This window comes from Nyctereutes procyonoides, unplaced genomic scaffold (assembly GCF_905146905.1).
Source record: "Nyctereutes procyonoides isolate TBG_1078 unplaced genomic scaffold, NYPRO_anot_genome, whole genome shotgun sequence".
NCBI lineage: Eukaryota > Metazoa > Chordata > Mammalia > Carnivora > Canidae > Nyctereutes > Nyctereutes procyonoides.
The window spans coordinates 46,349,554-46,369,388 of NW_026575044.1; the positions used below are offsets into that span (position 1 = coordinate 46,349,554).

At 42.7% G+C, this 19,835-nt stretch overlaps 1 protein-coding gene across 1 annotated transcript in view; it reads right to left on the minus strand.

The window, feature by feature from the left end:
* The window catches only part of LAMA1 (laminin subunit alpha 1), a 159,723-nt gene that overhangs the window by 11,096 nt on the left and 128,792 nt on the right, over positions 1–19,835 (minus strand). The window contains exons 46-57 of the mRNA XM_055324601.1: positions 18,814–18,947; positions 17,591–17,741; positions 16,706–16,830; positions 12,275–12,425; positions 11,510–11,653; position 10,994; positions 8,534–8,675; positions 5,813–5,927; positions 5,450–5,620; positions 3,110–3,273; positions 2,208–2,393; positions 521–656 (exon numbers count right to left, since the gene is read on the minus strand). Of these exons, the coding sequence (XP_055180576.1) occupies positions 521–656; positions 2,208–2,393; positions 3,110–3,273; positions 5,450–5,620; positions 5,813–5,927; positions 8,534–8,675; position 10,994; positions 11,510–11,653; positions 12,275–12,425; positions 16,706–16,830; positions 17,591–17,741; positions 18,814–18,947 (1,620 nt within the window). The remainder of the gene's footprint in view (positions 1–520; positions 657–2,207; positions 2,394–3,109; positions 3,274–5,449; positions 5,621–5,812; positions 5,928–8,533; positions 8,676–10,993; positions 10,995–11,509; positions 11,654–12,274; positions 12,426–16,705; positions 16,831–17,590; positions 17,742–18,813; positions 18,948–19,835) is intronic.

Genomic DNA, 19,835 nt, shown 5'->3' on the forward strand with positions numbered 1-19,835 from the left:
TGCAGGGATGACCCCTGCAACCATTTCTAGGCTGCTTTGAAACCTGGCCTCCATCTGGGAGTTTGGAGGGTGGATAAATGGAGGAACCAGGAGTGTTCCTCCCTCCCTCCCAACTCTAGGTGATCTCCCTAGCAGGGCCTGTCTTCTCTGGGCCCCAGTGCCCACTAGGAGAACAACTGTACTCAGACTCACTCCTGCCACAGCCCTGGTTCCTGGACTCTGGTCATACCACCTTCTCCCTTGGCACCATTGCTCTAGTGTGCTTGTTCAGCTTTCCCAACACCTTTGTAATGAGGTCCCCATTCTAATTTCCTCTGGGCTGCATGCTTTTGTTCTGATGAGACCTGACTGGTAAATTTTTTTTTTTAATTTTTAGGCTCTGTGCTCACCGTAGAACCCAACACAGGACCCGAAATCACAACCCTGAGATCAAGACTTGTGCTGAGATCAAGAGTTGGATGCTCAACCAGTGGAGCCACCCAGGGACCCCTGGACTTGATTGATATAAAGTTCCTCTTACCAGACTTGGTAAAGGCTGGGGCTCTGGTGGGAGCTCGGTGTCCTCTTTGTGAAGAGCCAGCTTTGGCCTTTCTGAAAGCAAGCAGGTGTCCAAGTCCACTTGCTCATAGTCAGCCACGTGTGTGAAATCCAAATGTCTAGGTACAAAGTGTTTATAAAATTAAGATACTACATGTCAACACATGAACAGTGTCATTTGATTACGGAACACTGAAATCCATGAAAAACCATTAATCTATTACTATTTTTTTAAGATTTTATTTATTCATGAGAGAGACAGAGAGGTAAGAGACACAGACAGAGGGAGAAGCAGGCTCCATAAAGGGTGCCTGATGTGGGACTTGATCCCAGGACTCCAGGATCACGTCCTGGGCCGAAGGCAGGTGCTAAACTGTGGAGCCATCCAGGGATCCCCTCTATTACTCTTAGCCACCAAACTGACTATCTTCCACAGTCACTAGAAGTCATCATCTATATCCTCTCATTTGATTTGGTGGCCCACCCCACTCCAGCCCCTCCCTGTGTTATCCACCTGCCCATCCCTGAGCATCCTTCTCAAGAGCTAGCTCAAATGCTATAGCTCTTCCTGCCACCTGGGCTGGGCTAAGGGAAAGATTCTGGCTCTGGCTCTCAGTACTGCCCACTGGCCTCAGCTCAACACTGATTTCTCACAGGTTTACATTTGCCAGGAAGTCATAAGGTACACTTGTCATACTTCCCTTTAGTCAGCCCTTGCAACATGTCCCGTTTGTATATACCCTCTTGGCATTTTCTGAGGACATGGCTGTGAACAGCACAGAAATGTTTCTGCCCTATGGAATTCCCAGCCTCATGGCTTTCAGGAGTAAGATGCTAAATCAATTAGTTTATTTATAAACAGAGAACTGGGTGAATAAATAAATCAGTTTTACAAATAAGTAAACCAAGGCTCTGACATTAAAATTGTGCTGAAAACCAATGCAGTGTTTTATTCTTTTAAATTTCAAGGGTTCATAAAAAGTTCTTTTACTGTGACCAAAGATCCAAGTCCTTGTTCAAGGTCTCAAGGCAAATCAGCAGCCCAGCTAAGGGAACTTCAGGCTCCTGATGCTCAGTGCATGTTCAGTTTCTCCTGGGCAGATTCTGTTTCTGTGCACCCCACACTTCCAGGTCCTAGCACCTGCTGTCTTACCTAGGCAGAGGGTTGAGTGAGGAAGAAATAAATACCCATGGGCACATATCAGTTCTCGTCCTCCTCATGAGCTCCATGGAGGAAACAGATGAACAGTTCTTAATTAGTCATTGTTTGAGGAGGAGCCATCAATCTGAAGCTGAAGGTAGCCCAGCTATAAAGGTTCCTTTAAAGCAGGGAGCTCAAGACAGCAAGAAATGTGCATCATAAAATCTGTATTCCCTTAAACACATGTCAAAAGTGTATTTGACCTCTGATGTTTATTTAAAATCCTGTGGAACTAATGTTCAGTGGTTATCTTTTTAATTCTATGATTATCAGATCTATCCATCATTCTAATCCGATAAAATCCTTTTGGGAGACTTTTGTGATAGAACAATGGGTTCACTTGGTAATCAGAAATGTGTAGGACAGGCAATCTCCAAAAGCAAAATCAGGTAGCAGATCAGTGTCAGTACTCAGCAATAAAAGATTTCTAGGAAGTGCAAAAACATGTTGAGAGCACAGTCACACTTACTCCATGTTAAAGATCAGGTTTTTGATACAGCCATGGAATGATTTTCTCATCTTGAGCACTGATGTGCCCTCACCTTCTGGAATCCCCCCTACATACAGGTTGGATACATTTATTGCTCTGCTTTCTGCTGAGGGGACCAACTTCATTTCTACAGGATTTGTCTCATCCATTTGGACAGTGATAACTCTAAAAGGTCAAAGGAGAAAAGAAAAGCTTTTAAATATAATGAAACACATAAGTGACCATTTTAATATATAATTCCACAAGTTCATACTGAATGATTTAAGTTCATACTGAAAGATAAATTTTAACATGACACTATTTGAATAAAAAGGTGAATCTGGAAAATGAAAAATTAAAATTGAACCTTCTCCCAAAATGAATGGGTGTTATTAAATATTGTTGAGTTCAATTGCATTTTGGAGAGTACTGTCTTTATCTGTGATGAAATGTCCAGCATGCTTTTAAAATACCTGGTCTACAGTTTTGTAGGGAAATACATAGAAATGTTGATTTAACACTATTTACTATTTTACTATTATTTGTATTTTACTGTTTGCTATGTTACTGTTTATTATTTTACCATTTGCTATTTAGTATTGGTAAATGTTATCTACTGACACTATGGTACTATTTGCCACAGAATAAATCTGAGTGTACTGGGCCCCAGAAAAGAACAGGGTTAAGGCTTTTCAATTTTGAAAATTTCACCAATATCTTATTATAAAGCAGATGAAATGAATTTCCAAGTATTCTAGCAAGATTCCAGAATTATTTTGGAGCTATAAAATCTCTGAATTCCTCATGACTTCATACTAATCATCCCAATCATTCCACTACAAAGAGTATCCTAACAAGGCTCCTGTTGGTAAGATCATCATGCCCTTGTGATGGGCAAATACCTCCTGGTCCTTATCAAGGAAATGGAATGTTCTTGTCCATCGCTATATGTGCCCTTGGGAGCACGCAGGAGAGCTCTTCTCAGGCTTGTTCCATCCCCAGAATTAACATGCACTTCAACATGGCCTTCAATCAGCATGATGGAAAAGAAGGGCTGGGAAGGTTGCTAAGAGATTTCAGATAGAAAAATATGTGATTTTTAAAATTATCTTATGAAGATAATGTGGGAATATTAACCAGTAAGCAATCAGCATCTCCATCTAACATGACTCTTATATTTTGGTTTTTTTTTAATAAATTAATTTTTTATTGGTGTTCAATTTACCAACATACAGAATAACACCCAGTGCTCATCCCGTCAAGTATCCCTCTCAGTGCCCATCACCCATTCACCCCCACCCCCCACCCTCCTCCCCTTCCACCACCCCTAGTTTATTTCCCAGAGTTAGGAGTCTTTATGTTCTGTCTCCCTTTCTGATATATCTCTGCTCATAGAACTTACATTCTGCATTATGTTCATATCATTAATCATATCAGAGATTTCCATTTCTACCTAGCTCTTATATTTTTTATTGCCACACTATGTGCCAGCAAATAAATACATTATAAGTCACTGATTAATGTTTTATTGTTAAAAATTTAGTTTCCAATTTTTGTTACCATACATAACACTTTTTACCTGTGAAATTATTTCTAACATTTCTTTAAAAAAAAAGTGGGATTAAAAGGTTGAAGAGTTTGGAAGTTATTAAAGAGCTATTTTGCCACATTGAAAATAGGTCTATCAGCACAACTGAAAAATGAGTGTATCACAGTATCTTTGTGAGCATCGGATGACAGCATTCTATTTTGCTGACATAGCAGCAAACTTTGATTTGCAAATGTCTTATTAAGAAAAGTGGAGGAAAACAGTCTGTTTTTCAAAAAGTTAAACGTAGAATTATCATGTGACCTAGCAGTCCCGTTCCTAGGTATATATACCCAAAAGAACTGAAAGCAGGTTCTTAAAACAAATACTTGTAAGTGAATGTTGACAGCAGCATTATTCATAAGAGCTAAAAGGTAGAAACAACCCCAAATGTCCATCAGTGAATAATTATGTATTATGCTATGGACATACAGTGGAATATCAACCCCATCATAAAAATAAAGTACTGATACATGCCACAATGTGGATGAACCTCAGAAACCTGCTACATGGAAGACCCAAAGATCACATGCTATAGGAACCCATTGAGATGAAATATAGAGAACATGGAAATTCACTCATAGATACAGAAGACTGGTGGTCACCAGGGATGAGGAGTGACCACTTAGTGGCATATGTTTTTATTTGGGGTGATAAAAATATTTTGGAACTAGACAGAGGAGGTGGCCTCACTAGGTTGTAAAAGCATTAAATCCTAAGTGTTTTGAAATGGTCACTTTATGTAATATAAATTTCATCTCAACTAGGTAAAAAAAAGATTGGTGGAGTCCATAAACCACTGTCATTGCTAGACCTTCACCAAGAGACTCATGAGGCAGTAGGGGTCTGCAGACTGGTCTTCCAGTCCTGGATCTGCCATCTATCAGCTGTGTGACCTTGGGTGGGTTAACAAGGTTCTCCGAACCCATTTCCTCAGCAAAATGTAGGAAGTAGCACTCACTCTTTGATGTGGTTGTGATAGTTACACAACAGTGTAAAGTATCTTGTACAGTAGAGGACAGTACCCTAGAGCTTCAGTTACATGACCTCTACTTCATTAAAACAATAAATTAACATTCTGAAATGCCTCTATAAAATTACATGGTCTATGTAAGTTTGAGCAAAGGAAAGGGTAAATATCATCTATGCTCTTAAAGTAGAATAATATGGAAAACCATCAACTCTTCTCTCTTCTACTGATGATCCACCGTGCTTATCACAGGCTACATTTATCTTTCTGCTCCTTTCAATCTTATTTGTAGATAAGGAAAATTTTGCTTCTTGTAGTAGTATACCAAACTATGTAGAACTTAAGGATTCATGATCTTAGTGTTAGAATAAAGAATAACAATCATAAAGTGGAAAAAAGCTCAGTTTGTGCTATCCGAATGAGTCTGAAAAGAATTAGAAGTAGACAGTATCTTTCTTCTAAGTAGCTAGACAAGAAAAATGGATCATGTAACACAAAGAAATCACCGATTCATAGGGAAAAGACATCAGTGTAACGTCCACTTATTGAAACTCACACTCATAAACAACTGGCCTCATAGCTACAATAAATGTTCATGACTAGGTCATTTTCTACCTAGTGTTTCTCGAAGTCATTTCCTTCCTGAGCTTGTGGTTGAATAGCAATAGCATTTGAGCTACTTACCCCGTGGGCCTGCAGATGACCCTGCTTCTCCCCATGTCTGCCCAGGGCAGCCAGGATGATGCCACTGCTGTTCTTGGTGGCAAAGGTTGCCAACAATTCTGATTCTGGTGACAAAGACTTGGGTGGTAATTCAATGTAGCCGCCTTTCAAGAAGCTAACACTTCGGATAGGCTAGTTGCAAAAGAAGTAAAAGCACCATCAGGCCCAACTGAATGCTGAATCGCCCTTGGTGGCGTTACCACTGATACCCCCATCATCTCTTTCCCATCCACCCTGCTGGCTTAGATTTGGTTACTTTACTATATTGGTAAGTCAGTGAACATTTATAGAAACTCATTCCAATATTGATAAAATGCTTCTCACCTCCAGTATACAGCCTTTTCTCACTCCATAGGAATGTCTGAGTAAATCAAAGGTTGATCTGGATATTTCCAGGTTTTTGATACAGCCCACATAGCTTTTGCTTGTGACACCTTTCCTGTAAGGAAGGGCATGGGAACAAAATTTGGATTTTATAACTCCATTTTTGAAAGAAGGAATAAAAATGCATCTACAACTAAAGAAGATCTGCTTCTACATGTCATTCTGCAGAAATGTCTAGGTCTCCCTCTAAGGATACTGATGGTGAAGACATCAGGTCAAATGAATAGAGCCAAGGAAAGAGGTTGAGTTTAGTGAATTAGACTAAATGGCTACCTAGATAAAATAATAAGGGAAAGTATAATAGTCACTGCAATTCAAATATACTCATTAAAACAGAGGCCAATTATAAGAAAGACAGTATACTGTCATAAGGAAACAATGGCACATTGACTGAAATCCAGTTTTCATGTAGGGTAGGACACGGAGATAAGCCTCCCATGGCAGTAGGTGTGGGGCAGTGTTATTTCTAGGATCACATGGCTCCAGAAGTCACTGGCCATTGTTCAACTACATAGTCCTAAACTTTGTCTTGAAGGAAATAATTGCATTTGGTGAAGTCTAGGATTATCTTGTTTCTTCTACTCCAAATCAGTGCCATTTTGTTCTTACTAGAAGTTGCCACACTGATGGCTGGGGTGAGGCTGTCATGTGATCAAGCTCTCATTTCTGAAATATGGAGACTGAACATCTCCAAGTTATACTCTGAAGCATCAGCTAGTCACAGGAGAACTCTGAAGTCACATGGTTTCCAGTTAGAGTCCCATCTCATTTTTCTCTCCCTCTGTGTTGAGCAACGAGCTGTAAACCAATAAGCAACTACATGACTTAGGGCAGCTTTCAGCCTTTCTGGATCTTAATTTTTTCCTTTGTAAATGCAGAGGCTGGGCTTGATAGATACCCAAGTTCCTTCTAGCATAAAAGTCAGTGATTTGGGGTATCTTCCTAGAAAATGAGACCTTTTCTCCAGTGCTACATGGTGTCCATTTAGGTTCAGTACAGATGAGCTGTAACACAGCTTGTTGCTAGGGGAGCACCCACCCCTGATACCACAGTGTGAGGAAACGATATCTGGAATCGGGGATTAGGAGACAGGCTTCCAGTCCTGGCTCCATTTTGGCAGAGGAGTAAGACATGGGGCAGATAACTAACTCCCCTAAGGTATAATTCATTTCCAAGATTGGGGAGGGGCGTGGGGACTATGGTGGTAAACTGTGTTCCTTGGAACTTCCAGAAACTTTTGGCAAAGAGAAGTGGTGAAGAGTGGATCTGGCCTACTCAACGTACAGCAACCAGAGTGGCTACACTCTCGTGGAACTTATTAGGATTCCGTGCAAGAACGAGGCTGGAAAATGGGATAGTGCTACTCACTAATCTGAAGACCACTGGGCTGGGTGACTCCGTTTGGACATTTGATAATCCTACTCCCTGGAATCCATCTTGCCTTGATTACTGGCCTTTCACAGAGGAGTTGGTTTTTTGTTTTTTTTGGTTTTTTTTAATGGTGTAAAAGGATCTTAGGGCTTAATCTGTCCAATCCCAAATTATAAAACTGAGGACATGACCTTAGGTCAATTATTAAAGTTACAAAGCTAAAAACGAAGAGCTTATGCCAATTATTAAAGTTACAAAGTTAGAGATGCCTGGGTGGCTCAGTGGTTAAGCGTCTGCCTTCAGTCCAGGGGGAGATCCTGGAGACCTGGGATCGAGTCCCACATAGGGCTCCCTGTATGGAGCCCGCTTCCCCCTGTGCCTCTGTCTCCTATGTGTCTGCCTCTCTCTCTGTCTCTCTCATTAATAGATAAAATCTTTAAAAAGTAATAAAAGTTACAAAGCTAAACATGAAGTAGTATTACAAAACCACTTCATTGCCTCCCTGCCATCTTTCTTCCAACTTCTTGATGCTGGTCTTTCAACTTTCATATACATTATTCATTCTCACCACACAAAGGAGAAATCCAGACAAGTCCGCAGAGAGCATGGTTTTTTTTTGCCCTGAAAAAGATCCTACTATTCTAAAATGTGTAGGGAGGAGAACCACTGGTGATGGGAAGTGGGGTCTTCAAATATGGTATAATATTAGTAACAATTAGTAACAATTTTTAGATGTTCTAAAGGCAACAAATAGAAAATCATTAATTTTATGGCAAAAGGGTTTCTTTATGTCCCAATCAATATGACAGACGGTGGTTTGAAACAAAATGGCTATGAGTTAAAATTTGTCCCCCACAAAAGATGCCTGAAGTCCTAGCCTGTGAATGTGACCTTATTTGGAATTTGGGTCTCTTACAGATGTAATCAAGTTAAGACGAGGTCATTAGGATTGGTTTAATATGACCAGTGTTCTTATAAAAAGGAGAAATTTGGACAAGATACACAGGGAGGGAAGACAATGTAGTAAGACACAGAGAGAATGACATCATCCACAAACTGAGGAATTCCTGAAGTTCCCAGAAGCTAGGAGAGAAGCACAGAACAAATTCTTTTCACAGCCATCAGAAAGGAAGCAACTTTGCTGACACCTTGATTTTGGACTTATCAGGGCTGTAAGACAGCAGCACACTTCTGTGGTTTGCCCCCTGGCTTGTGGTGCCTTGTTATAGCAGCCCTAGGATCCTAACACACTTGGCAACACAGACATGACAATTATACCATGTGATATACCTTACAATTCTTGACCTAGGTAATCCACCCACATAAATTGGATCTTTATCTAGACGATTGAGATCAGAAGATGCTCCTGGAGTTTCACCTTGCTTGGTTTCTTTATAACTGGTATTATATGCATCAATAACTGCTAGGAATCCTAAAAGAAGAGACAGAAAAATGAAAATCACTTTCTACATTAAGGTAAAAACAAAGTCTGTTTATAAATTCTTTTAAATTCTTTCACATTCTGCACATTTGACCAGGGAGTATTCTTGATATTATAAAGGACACATGAAAATCCTCTGTATAAAAGCCAGTGAATCCAGAATACAGATCACTGAATGACAGCAGTATGTGTGTGGCAGGAAAGAGAATGGATTTGATCTTTGATTCCAATTCAGCAATGTTAGGTAATGCATTTGGAAACCACAGAAAAATAGAATTATATTCCTCCAGCAAAATGTGAACCCTGGCTCTTAGTATTTCAAAGAAAACAATGGCTTTCTATTAGAATATAATTCAAGAGGCTCCGCGGAGGGGGCTGCGGGGCGGGAGCGCGAATCCAACAGCGCAGGCCCCGGAGCACAGGGCGCCGGGACACAGCCCAGGATCCGGCCTCCCCCGGGACAGGCAGAGGCCGGGAGGGCCCGAGACAGCGAGGACGCTCCTGCCCCGAGCTGAGCAGATCAGCGGCCCCGCCCCGGAGCCTCCAGGCCCTGCGGACGGAGAGCCGAGAGCCCCGAGCCCCATAGTTCCTGCGGAGGCTGAATCCAGGCTTCCAGAGTTGCCATAGCAACTGCTGCTGTTCCTCCTGGGGCCTGGCGGGGTAAACAACCCCCGCAGAGCCCTGCAGCAGGCAGGGGCAGAGCAGCTCCCCCAAGTGCTAACACCTGAAAATCAACGCAACAGGCCCCTCCCCCAGAAGACCAGCTAGAGGGGCCAGTGATACTCCCCCGTGTTCCAATACAACTTGTTTCTGGCCACTCTGCACTGAGCAAAATGACTAGAAGGAAAACCTCAACTCAAAAGAAAGAATCAGAAACAGCCCTCTCTCCCACAGAGTTACAAAATCTGGATTACACTTCAATGTCAGAAAGCCAATTCAGAAGCACTATTCTACAGCTACTGGTGGCTCTAGAAAAAAGCATTAAGGCCTCACGAGACTTCATGACTGCAGAATTTAGATCCAATCAGGCAGAAATTAAAAATCAATTGAATGAGATGCAATCCAAACTAGAAGTCCTAACGACGAGGGTTAACGAGGTGGAAGAACGAGTGAGTGACATAGAAGACAAGTTAATGGCAAAGAGGGAAACTGAGGAAAAAAGAGATAAACAATTGAAGGACCATGAAGACAGATTAAGGCAAATAAACGACAGCCTGAGGAAGAAAAACCTACGTTTAATTGGGGTTCCCGAGGGCGCCGAAAGGGACAGAGGGCCAGAATATGTATTTGAACAAATCCTAGCTGAAAACTTTCCCAATCTGGGAAGGGAAACAGGCATTCAGATCCAGGAAATAGAGAGATCCCCCCTAAAATCAATAAAAACCGTTCAACACCTCGACATCTAATAGTGAAGCTTGCAAATTCCAAAGATAAAGAGAAGATCCTTAAAGCAGCAAGAGACAAGAAGTCCCTGACTTTCATGGGGAGGAATATTAGGGTAACAGCAGACCTCTCCACAGAGACCTGGCAGGCCAGAAAGGGCTGGCAGGATATATTCAGGGTCCTAAATGAGAAGAACATGCAACCAAGAATACTTTATCCAGCAAGGCTCTCATTCAAAATGGAAGGAGAGATAAAGAGCTTCCAAGACAGGCAGGAACTGAAAGAATATGTGACCTCCAAACCAGCTCTGCAAGAAATTTTAAGGGGGACTCTTAAAACTCCCCTTTAAGAAGAAGTTCAAGTAACTCTGAACGTGAATGGGCTTAATGACCCCATCAAAAGGCGCAGAGTTTCAGACTGGATAAAAAACAGGACCCATCTATTTGCTGTCTACAAGAGACTCATTTTAGACAGAAGGACACCTACAACCTGAAAATAAAAGGTTGGAGAACCATTTACCATTCAAATGGTTCTCAAAATATACCCTAAAAACTACAGAACACTTCTGAAAGAAATTGAGGAAGACACAAAGAGATGGAAAAATATTCCATGCTCATGGATTGGCAGAATTAATATTGTGAAAATGTCAATGTTACCCAGGGCAATTTACACGTATAATGCAATCCCTATCAAAATACCATGGACTTTCTTCAGAGACTTAGAACAAATTATTTTAAGATTTGTGTGGAATCAGAAAAGACCCCAAACAGCCAGGGGAATTTTAAAAAAAGAAAACCATATCTGGGGGCATCGCAATGCCAGATTTCAGGTTGTACTACAAAGCTGTGTTCATCAAGGCAGTGTGGTACTGGCACAAAAACAGACATATAGATCAATGGAACAGAACAGAGAACCCAGAAGTGGACCCTGAACTTTATGCTCAACTAATATGCGATAAAGGAGGAAAGACGATCCACTAGAAGAAAGACAGTCTCTTCAATAAATGGTGCTGGGAAAATTGGACATCCACATGCAGAAGAATGAAACTGGACCACTCTCTTGCACCATACACAAAGATAAACTCAAAATAGATGAAAGATCTAAATGTGAGACAAGATTCCATCAAAATCGAATATAATTCAAGAGTAGCCAAGAAGCTAAATAAAGCCTGCTTATATTGGAAGGACTTCTTTTTCTTTCTTTCTTTTTTAATTTCTTAGAGATGGGAGAGGAGGGACAGAGGGAGAGAGAGAATCCCAAGTGGGTTCCATGCCCAGTACAGAGCCCAATGCGGCCCTCAATCTCACAACCCCGAGGTCATGATCTGGGCTAAAATCAAGAGTCACTTAATGGACTGAGCCACCCAGGCGCCCTGATTTTGGAAGTATTCCTGGTTTTACAAGGTGACCTGTAACATCTCATTGTCCTCATGTGCACTTAACTTGCTTCCGGTTTCTCTGGAAGGTGATTTTGTACCAGGTTCCATTGTTATAGCGTCTGTCTGTAATAAGAGCAAGAGGCCCTGAACCCAGGTCGACTACAACTCTAACTCTGCCACGTACCAGTTCGATGGATAAAAAGTCTTTCTGTGAAGAAGAAAAAAGAGTTACCCGGGGTGATGACATTCTCACAGATTTCCCTTCCCTGCAAGTTGTGGATGGTAGAAACCTTCCGAAGTCAAACTCCGAAAACCAGCTGGCTCAACATTCAGAGGTCTCCTCTCAGGAAACTGAAGTGTCTGGGAAGACTTTCTAGTCTACCAGACAGATATGAAGGAGACAAACACATGGTTGCCAAAATCTCCAATTCAATAAGGGAAGTGCAATCTTTGTATCTTTTTTGTGTAGATTGACAAATGGGCCAGCCCTAAAAATAAAACTAGAAGATTAAGAAAAATCACCCCCAAAATAGGATAAAAATAACATGAAATTCCTGTGGATGGAATTCAAAGAAGGCCAGAGTGAACATGGGACAAGATATACGAAAGTCAAAATTTAATAATAAATATTGTTGATATCTATAAACAATAGGAAGGCTGTTTTCTACTTGGTGCTCTCCTGTATTTTGCAAAGGTTCTTCAGTGAATTTATAATAAATTATTTAAAATGGGGAAATAGTATGTCATACATATGTATATATTTATATATGCTTATGAAGCGGTCATTAAACATAAATACCTTCATAGCAATTTGACTGTATATACTTACAGTGCCATTTGAAGCAAGGTAGAGAAGAAGCCCATTGGGTGAAAAGGTACTAAAAAGCATAATAATCTGAGTGACAGTCACCCGGAGCGTCTTCTCCACGACCGAATACCCACTCCCATCAAAATGGAAGGAAGAGTCTTCATTCTGAGGGCTGCAAAGCAGAGCAGATGAAAGACAATCTAGTCTCAGGAAGGTGGTTAAAGAGAAGAAATGGTACCTTAACTGAGGTATTCACAGACACTGTGGTAGAGCTATTATGTCCATAATTTGATAATAAGTGTAAGTCATAACTTAAAATATGCCTGCCACAAGATTATACAAGACAAATGCCAATTGCTTTCTAAGGAAAAGAAAGTTACTGTAGGCAGTGTTCACTGTAGTAAGTAGAAAAGTCTCCAAAGGATGGTAACTGCTAACAACAGTTCTACTTACCAATTTTTATTTTGTTCTAATTTCCTTAAAGTCACTGTCCTTTCTTAATTCTGAAGCTTTCAGAGTAATTTTTATATTAGCATTTTATCACCATCTGCTGGTTTTATTTTAATTATTTATTTATTTAAATTTATTTATTTATTTTTAAAGATTTTATTTATTCATGAGAGAGAGAGAAACATAGGCAGGAGGAGAAGCAGGCTCCATGCAGGAAGCCCAATGTGGGACTCGAACCCAGGACTCCAGGATCACGGCCTGGGCCGATGGCAGGTGCTAAACTGCTGAGCCACCCAGGCATCCCACCATCTGCTGGTTTTAAGCAATACCTCAGCTAAACTGGAATAATGATAGAGAACAAGTAAGTACCAATGTAGCAGAAGGACCATTTTCAAAAAAAAAAAAAAGATCACTGACAGCCACAGCAACAATCTCAAACATCTGCAGGATGAGCTTATGACAAAGTTATTTAAAACAGGCCTCGGTGGGATCCCTGGGTGGCGCAGCGGTTTGGCGCCTGCCTTTGGCCCAGGGCGCGATCCTGGAGACCTGGGATCGAATCCCATGTCGGGCTCCCTGCATGGAGCCTGCTTCTCCCTCTGCCTATGTCTCTGCCTCTCTCTCTCTCTGTGTGTAACTATCATGAATAAATAAATAAAATCTTTAAAAAAAAAAACAGACCTCAGTACTTCTCAGGTCAAGGTGTTTTCTGGTCTCCTCCATATTTCAAAAGGCTGACTTTATTCACTCTTCGATTATAAAGTAAGTTTATCTGGAGCATATCATAATACATTAAAAAACACATTTCTGGGCTTCAGAGTCAAAACTTGCTGCATCTCCGAGCAGGACAACTAACCAAAGGGTGATACTGTTTCCATTAACAAAACAAAAATAGCAGTGCTTTATGAAACCTCAGGTTACAAATTGACAGCTTCCCGTGGTCCTGCTTTTTTCTAAAGATTTCTGTTTTTCAACCTCTTTTAGGAAGTATAACTTAAAAGAAATGCACTCTGCATTAAGATACTATGGCTTAATTCTCTATGATTTCATTCTGAAACCTGTGACTTCCTACAAGCATGTTCCACTGCTCTTTTGGCCGGTCAGTTTCATGCAGCGAAGGACACAGACTCTACAACCAGACTGCTGGGGTTCAAATCCTTGTCCCGATTTATTAGCTGTGTGATCTTGGAAAAGTTACCTAACATCTCTGTGCTTCATTCCCTTCATCTATAAAATAAAGAAATGAATAGATGCTCTCAGGAAGGGCTATACATGATTTAATACATGTAAAGATCTTTAGGCAGTGCTTGGCACTTAGATGGTCACGTCACTTAGCTCTGATTATTCTGCTTTGTTCAGAGGTCCCTGAAGGGTCACCATTGTGCCTACTAAAAGCCGAGCCTCAAAGATTAAGTACGTTGTCCAAGGACACACCCAAGAAAATGGTGGAGCCACAGGGTTTCAAGCAAAACTCCAGAAATCTGTCTTGTCCCGCTGTGCACACCCTTCTCCCTCTGCAGAGCCCAGGAACTCTCTGTCCTGGAGAACGTGAGCTCTGCTTCTGGCTTCTCTCCATCAGCAGGGCCTGGCCAAGCGACGTGGCCACCAAGAGGGATGCTTTCAAATCAGTGTCCGAATGCATGTCTCCTGAGAAGGTTCTTGCTCCCAGTCAATGACACATTCCTGGGACTCGTCCCTATAACCATGAGGCCCACGTGCCTCGCCAGTCAGCCCAGGGGCCTGTCCCCAGGTGGGCCTCGGGGGGCAGCTCCAGGCCCCTGCCTCGGGACAAAGGGAAGCCGGTGGCCAACAGCCCTTCATGGAGAGCTCTGTTCCAGCACCCAGCAATTCCGAGAGAGGGTCCTGCAGTCAGGCTGACCTGGGGAGCCCCTCCCCCCCCCGCCACCGCCCATTGGGCCGAGCCTTAAGGACTCACTAGACCTCTGATGCCAGCGCTCGCTCATGAGGGGGTCACGCGTACCGTACTAGCCACAGCACTGGGGCAGCCCTGTGAGAGCGAGCGGGGCATCGCCTGCGCCCCGGGCCCACCATGCCTCGCCCCCCGTGCCTCCACTCGCCCCAGCGCAGGGTACTTCCTCTGCGCTTCCCTCCAGGCATCCCTCCCGGACACCCACCCTGAGACGCTGGGGATCAACTCCCGCGGCCACTGTGGACACGGCCAGCAGGGGGCCCAGGACACAGGTGACTGGCCTGTCCCTAAGCTCAGCTGCACAGCCTGGCATGCTGTCCACTCATAAGCAACACGACAATACAGTTCGGTTCATTAAATAAAAAGGGTTCTTTGTTCCATATTCAGATGAAAACTGTTAGAATCAGTAGCTTATTTTGTAATATCTTTTAAGAATTTAAGAGATCGCTTATAATTGTGCTGATGACACATAAGGAAGTAGAAGTATATATTCAAAGAGGAATAAAAAAGCAAAAAATTCAATTAGTTTACTTGCCATTTAAGTCAAAGGTAAATGCTCCTACTGAGGAAATCATTTTTTCAATCGAAAGGACATCAGTGGACCACACCAATGATTTAATAATGGCAGATCACACCGAAAGGTCCAAAGCCCAAATTCTAATCACCGCTCTGCTAAAATTGATTCATTTACTAAAATTCGTTTGTTAATTCTTTGCGCTAAAGTCTTCGTCTATTCTGTAAGTTGGTAAATTGAACACCAATAAAAATTAATTTATTAAAAAAAAAATAAAGTCTTCGTCTAATGAGTAGGGACAGTTGCCTAAAATGAAGACCATTCAATTTACAAACATAGAAAACACCAGCTTGTGTCTGTCTCAGCACCTGCCACAGTATGTTCTTTGGAACATAAGCAACTCTGAAATGCTGTTTTTTTAAAAAGTTTGGGATCAAGTGAGTCTGAGATGCTGCAAGTCCAGCCTGTCCCGGGATCAAGGTTACTGCTCATTAGCATATTAGGGGTTCTGATGGCCTCTCAATAAGGAATGAAGTGTAAACGTAATTGTGTTGGGAGGTAAGACAACATGATTTTCATTTTCCTTTCCTGGAAGAAGGCACCAAACCTCCACGAGGTGAAGTGACTTACTACAAAGTCACCGAGAGGGAGCCTGAAACTTCGATTCCAAAGCTAATATTTTGTTCAGTCGTAAGGCTCCAATAACCAAGCTTCTGGTCATGACTTTGTAAGCAAGCTAAGTTAAGGCAAAGAAGCAAATAAAAGGCTCAAACCACAGAATCCCAAGCTACGAGCCCTAAGAGAAAACAGATCTAACAAAATGAAAACTCGCCCACGAGTTTCTAGCTGTAATGGGAGTTGCTTGCAACTGACCTTGTCACAGCTCACTGATAATTACGGGTACCCACCTGGACAGAGCAGCCCGTTAGAATTATATCAGAGCTTACATTTCTCTAATGGCAAAAGCAATCTATTGTCTTCACTACTAAAGTGCTAGAAAACAGGTCTGGTACACTTCTGGGGTTGCTGCTGCTTTTTTAGAAAGCAAAACGGGCAGGGGGTGTTGAGCTCGGTGAGATGGTCATTAAATGCCTGCTGTTATATCAATATCCGCAAAAACGATGTCAGGTACTTGTTCTCCATTGCCAAGGGCATTTAATTTCTAGAATTATAGAATTTAGGAATGGGGAAGGACTGATCTATAAAAATGGGCAGCACAAATGAAATTCTCCCATCCTTAGAGGTATTTTCAAAATAAAGATGTGCAGTGACTTCCCTAAGGCTTCCCTGTGGCTCTTTGAGACAGAAGCTGGTTTGAGAGGATGTCTGCTGCTTCTCAATTAGATGATCCATGATGGAAGCATAGGAGACACAGTGAAAACTACTTTTTAAAGGTTAAAAATAATCCCCATGTTTCTGTTAGCGGCTGACCCACATCCTCTCCTTTGCGGTGGGCCCGCTGACATCAGAGCTCTACGCCACCGCGGTGCCCACGAGAACTCTCTCAGCAGCTCTCGGATGCTCAGGACCCCGCGGGTTAAATTGGGGGGCGCATTACCTTCCGAAGCAGCCGTGGCACCTGCCCTCCCGTTCAATGTAGTTCCACAGGCCGATGGACTGTCCGTTCAGGAAAGCCTCCCCCATGCAGCCTTTAAAATGGGTGACCTTCACAGCGGGAGACTTCTGATGTAAACAAACAAAGCAAACACACCCCACGTGGATTGGGGGGGAAAGGAATACATTCTCGTGGGCTCAAAACTCCCTCCTGGGAGCTCAAATCAAACATCCAAAGTTTGAGAAGACAACACTCAGAAAAATGGCTGGGTTGTAATCACCGGGTTTCCTTCCAATTATTAAGTGGAATCTTGGAATGAGTGACCACCAGACAGGATCTCCCAGATCACTTCAGTCTCCGGGGTCCCCAGAGAGGAGCCCCTTTTACAGATGAGGAAACAGAGGCTCAGAGTATGTTGGTCAGTGGCAGGGGCCCGGCTGGGACCGACACCCTTACTCTCAGAGCCCCGAACCAAGTCCAGATGACTCAACCCATCCAGTAAGGGGATAGCCTACCGGTGTAATAAAATAAATACCACCGGCTCTGGTGCTAACACTAAATAGCATTAATCTACCACCAGAGTGGGCATGGCAGTAAGAGAAATTACAGAAAGGAATGCAAAATACTGAATTTCCTGTGCCAGTCCTGGAAAAGAAACTCAGATAGCAAAATGAACCACTGGCTTCTTTTCCATTTATGCTCTTTATTCAGCAGGATCCTTTGCTTTATAAAACCAGCCCAACTCTGCAAATTTACCGTCATTGAGCAAGATAATAGAAATGAGAAGTATTCATCTGTTGGGATATGGTCAATAATTTAAACATACTAGTTTTATATGTAGGTGAAAGCAGCCCATCAGATCCGTTCTGATGACGCAGGGAATGTTACCTTGATCTGTCCTCCGAGCCCTCCAACAAACATTAGCGTGGAGTTGTTTATATCTAGGACGTTCGCTGCTCCGGGGGATTTACTTGTTTTCATTGGTGGCTTTTCAATTGCGCTCATTTCCTTTACACTCAGGGAGCCAATGTTTCCAAATCTAAGGGTCACAAAGAAATGCAAAAAGAACATTTTGAGTATTGTAAGTCTGTCAGCAGATATACACACTTCCTTATCCACAGTCTCCAGCTGCTTCTCCCCACGTTCCCTGAAGCGGTCCCCCACTTCTGCTCTTGCCCACCCCGACCCCAGTTGGTTCACAAAGCCTTGTGGAGAAGGCCTTTCTTTTTTTTTTTTTTTTCAGATTTTATTTATTTATTCATGAGAGACACACATATACAGAGAGAGAGAGAGGCAGAGACACAGGCAGAGGGAGAAGCAGGCTCCATGTAGGGAGCCCGACGTGGGACTCGATCCCGGGTCCCCAGGATCCCGCCCTGGGCCGAAGGCGGCGCTAAACCGCTGAGTCCCCCGGGCTGCCTGAGGTGGTCTTCTAAATCATAAACTGCATCGTGCTACCTCTTTACTTAAGCCAATTACAGATAATGAGTCAACTCCTATCTGAAACAGTCTACTGTCTTCAATGTTACTCCATTTCCATAAATAACAAGGCAAAAGACAAGGATTCCCAGCAATAACACACCATCAGCAACAAACCATAATATCATGGACAAGTAAAAAGATATACCCAAAAGTGCTTAAAAGGAGGTCCCTCTGGAGAGGGGCTTTACGAGGATGAATTTTGCCTTGTGTATGAGTTTTAAGAAACCACACTCCCTTCTTGGATCCTGCCCTTCCATCCTCTTCTACATGCACACCGCACCTGCCACATGGAATTTCTACCCTGGTGCCCCTGGTTCTGCTCTACTGGGGAGAACACAACGTATTGGGCTGGCCCTCTCAGCTTTAGAGCGAACATTCTAAAGGTAACTAACTTTCAACCTTTTTCTTCTTATGATTGTTGATTGTGGTAACAAAGTTCACTTCTTCGGTAATAAAGGGGGAAAAAAGCCCTTAATTCTATAGTTAAACTAAACCAACTATCTATCCTTTTATTATAATCTGACTTCCTGGAAGTTTCAAAGACTATTGTATGATGTGACAAACATATTACAAACCTCAAAGATACAGTTTGAAAAAGAGAGACAGGTGGAGAGAACTTTCTCTGCTACCTGGTTACATAGATACTGTGCCATCTGTTGTCATCAATGGGGAAGTCTGGAAATTCCAACCGCGTTGACCCGGAGCCCATATCCCAGAGAAAGGCCACCTTCCCTCGCCGCATCTCCACCGCCATGAAATCAGCCTGGGGTGCGGGCATGAGCTGGGATGAGTTTACATGCCAATTGTTGCGTGACTACCCAAACATGTTAGAGAGTGAACTCCTAGGGCATTTTTCCTATTCTTAGATAACAAAACAAAAACCCTGTCTTTTGTCTTTAAATGCGCCCCCTTACTGGAGCTAGAACATGACTCAGAGTGTTGGAGACGGTTAAGCCATCTTTGGATATCATGCCTCACCACCCTTGCTCTGCATGGCCCTCCACAGTGCCTTCCAGAAAGTTCTCCAAGAACACTCACTGGGGGGTCAACAGTAGCCTACAGGAAACATGAGGGAACACACTGAACTTATTTATTTGTTCCGTCTGAGAAGGCAATAAATAAACATGAAATACCCAGTAAGACAGGAGCCATGAAATCCCCTATCAGGAACTTGCATGTATTCTGCACCATAGTTCCCAAGAATGCTTCAGAATTTGTGCTTCTTAATATATTTCTGCTGTCACAATCCCAAGAGTTCAGACCCATTCCCACTGGCAGCCAAAGGTGTCAGTGGTCTTCCACAGGGGACTTGCCCCTATGGGAACCACTGGACTCTTGTTGCATTGAAGAACCCGAGTGAGGCTGGACAATTCTGATATGCCCCGTAGGGTACGCACCTCCACTCCTGCTAACCACCACCCAGATCCACTTTACATACCAGCGGCTACACTCGGTGGCTAAAGAGGTTGCAGAAGACATTAGGAAATCCTACCTCACAGCTAGCAGTTAAGACCCTCTCAAAATCGCCGCCCTCCTCGCATGCATTCAGTTTTGTCCTGTGTGTTTTTAATTTAATGCCACTAGTTTCACACAAGAGCTTAGCTCCCTTAGAAAGATTAGTGATTTCACCAGGGCCCTGTTTTTGTTTTGT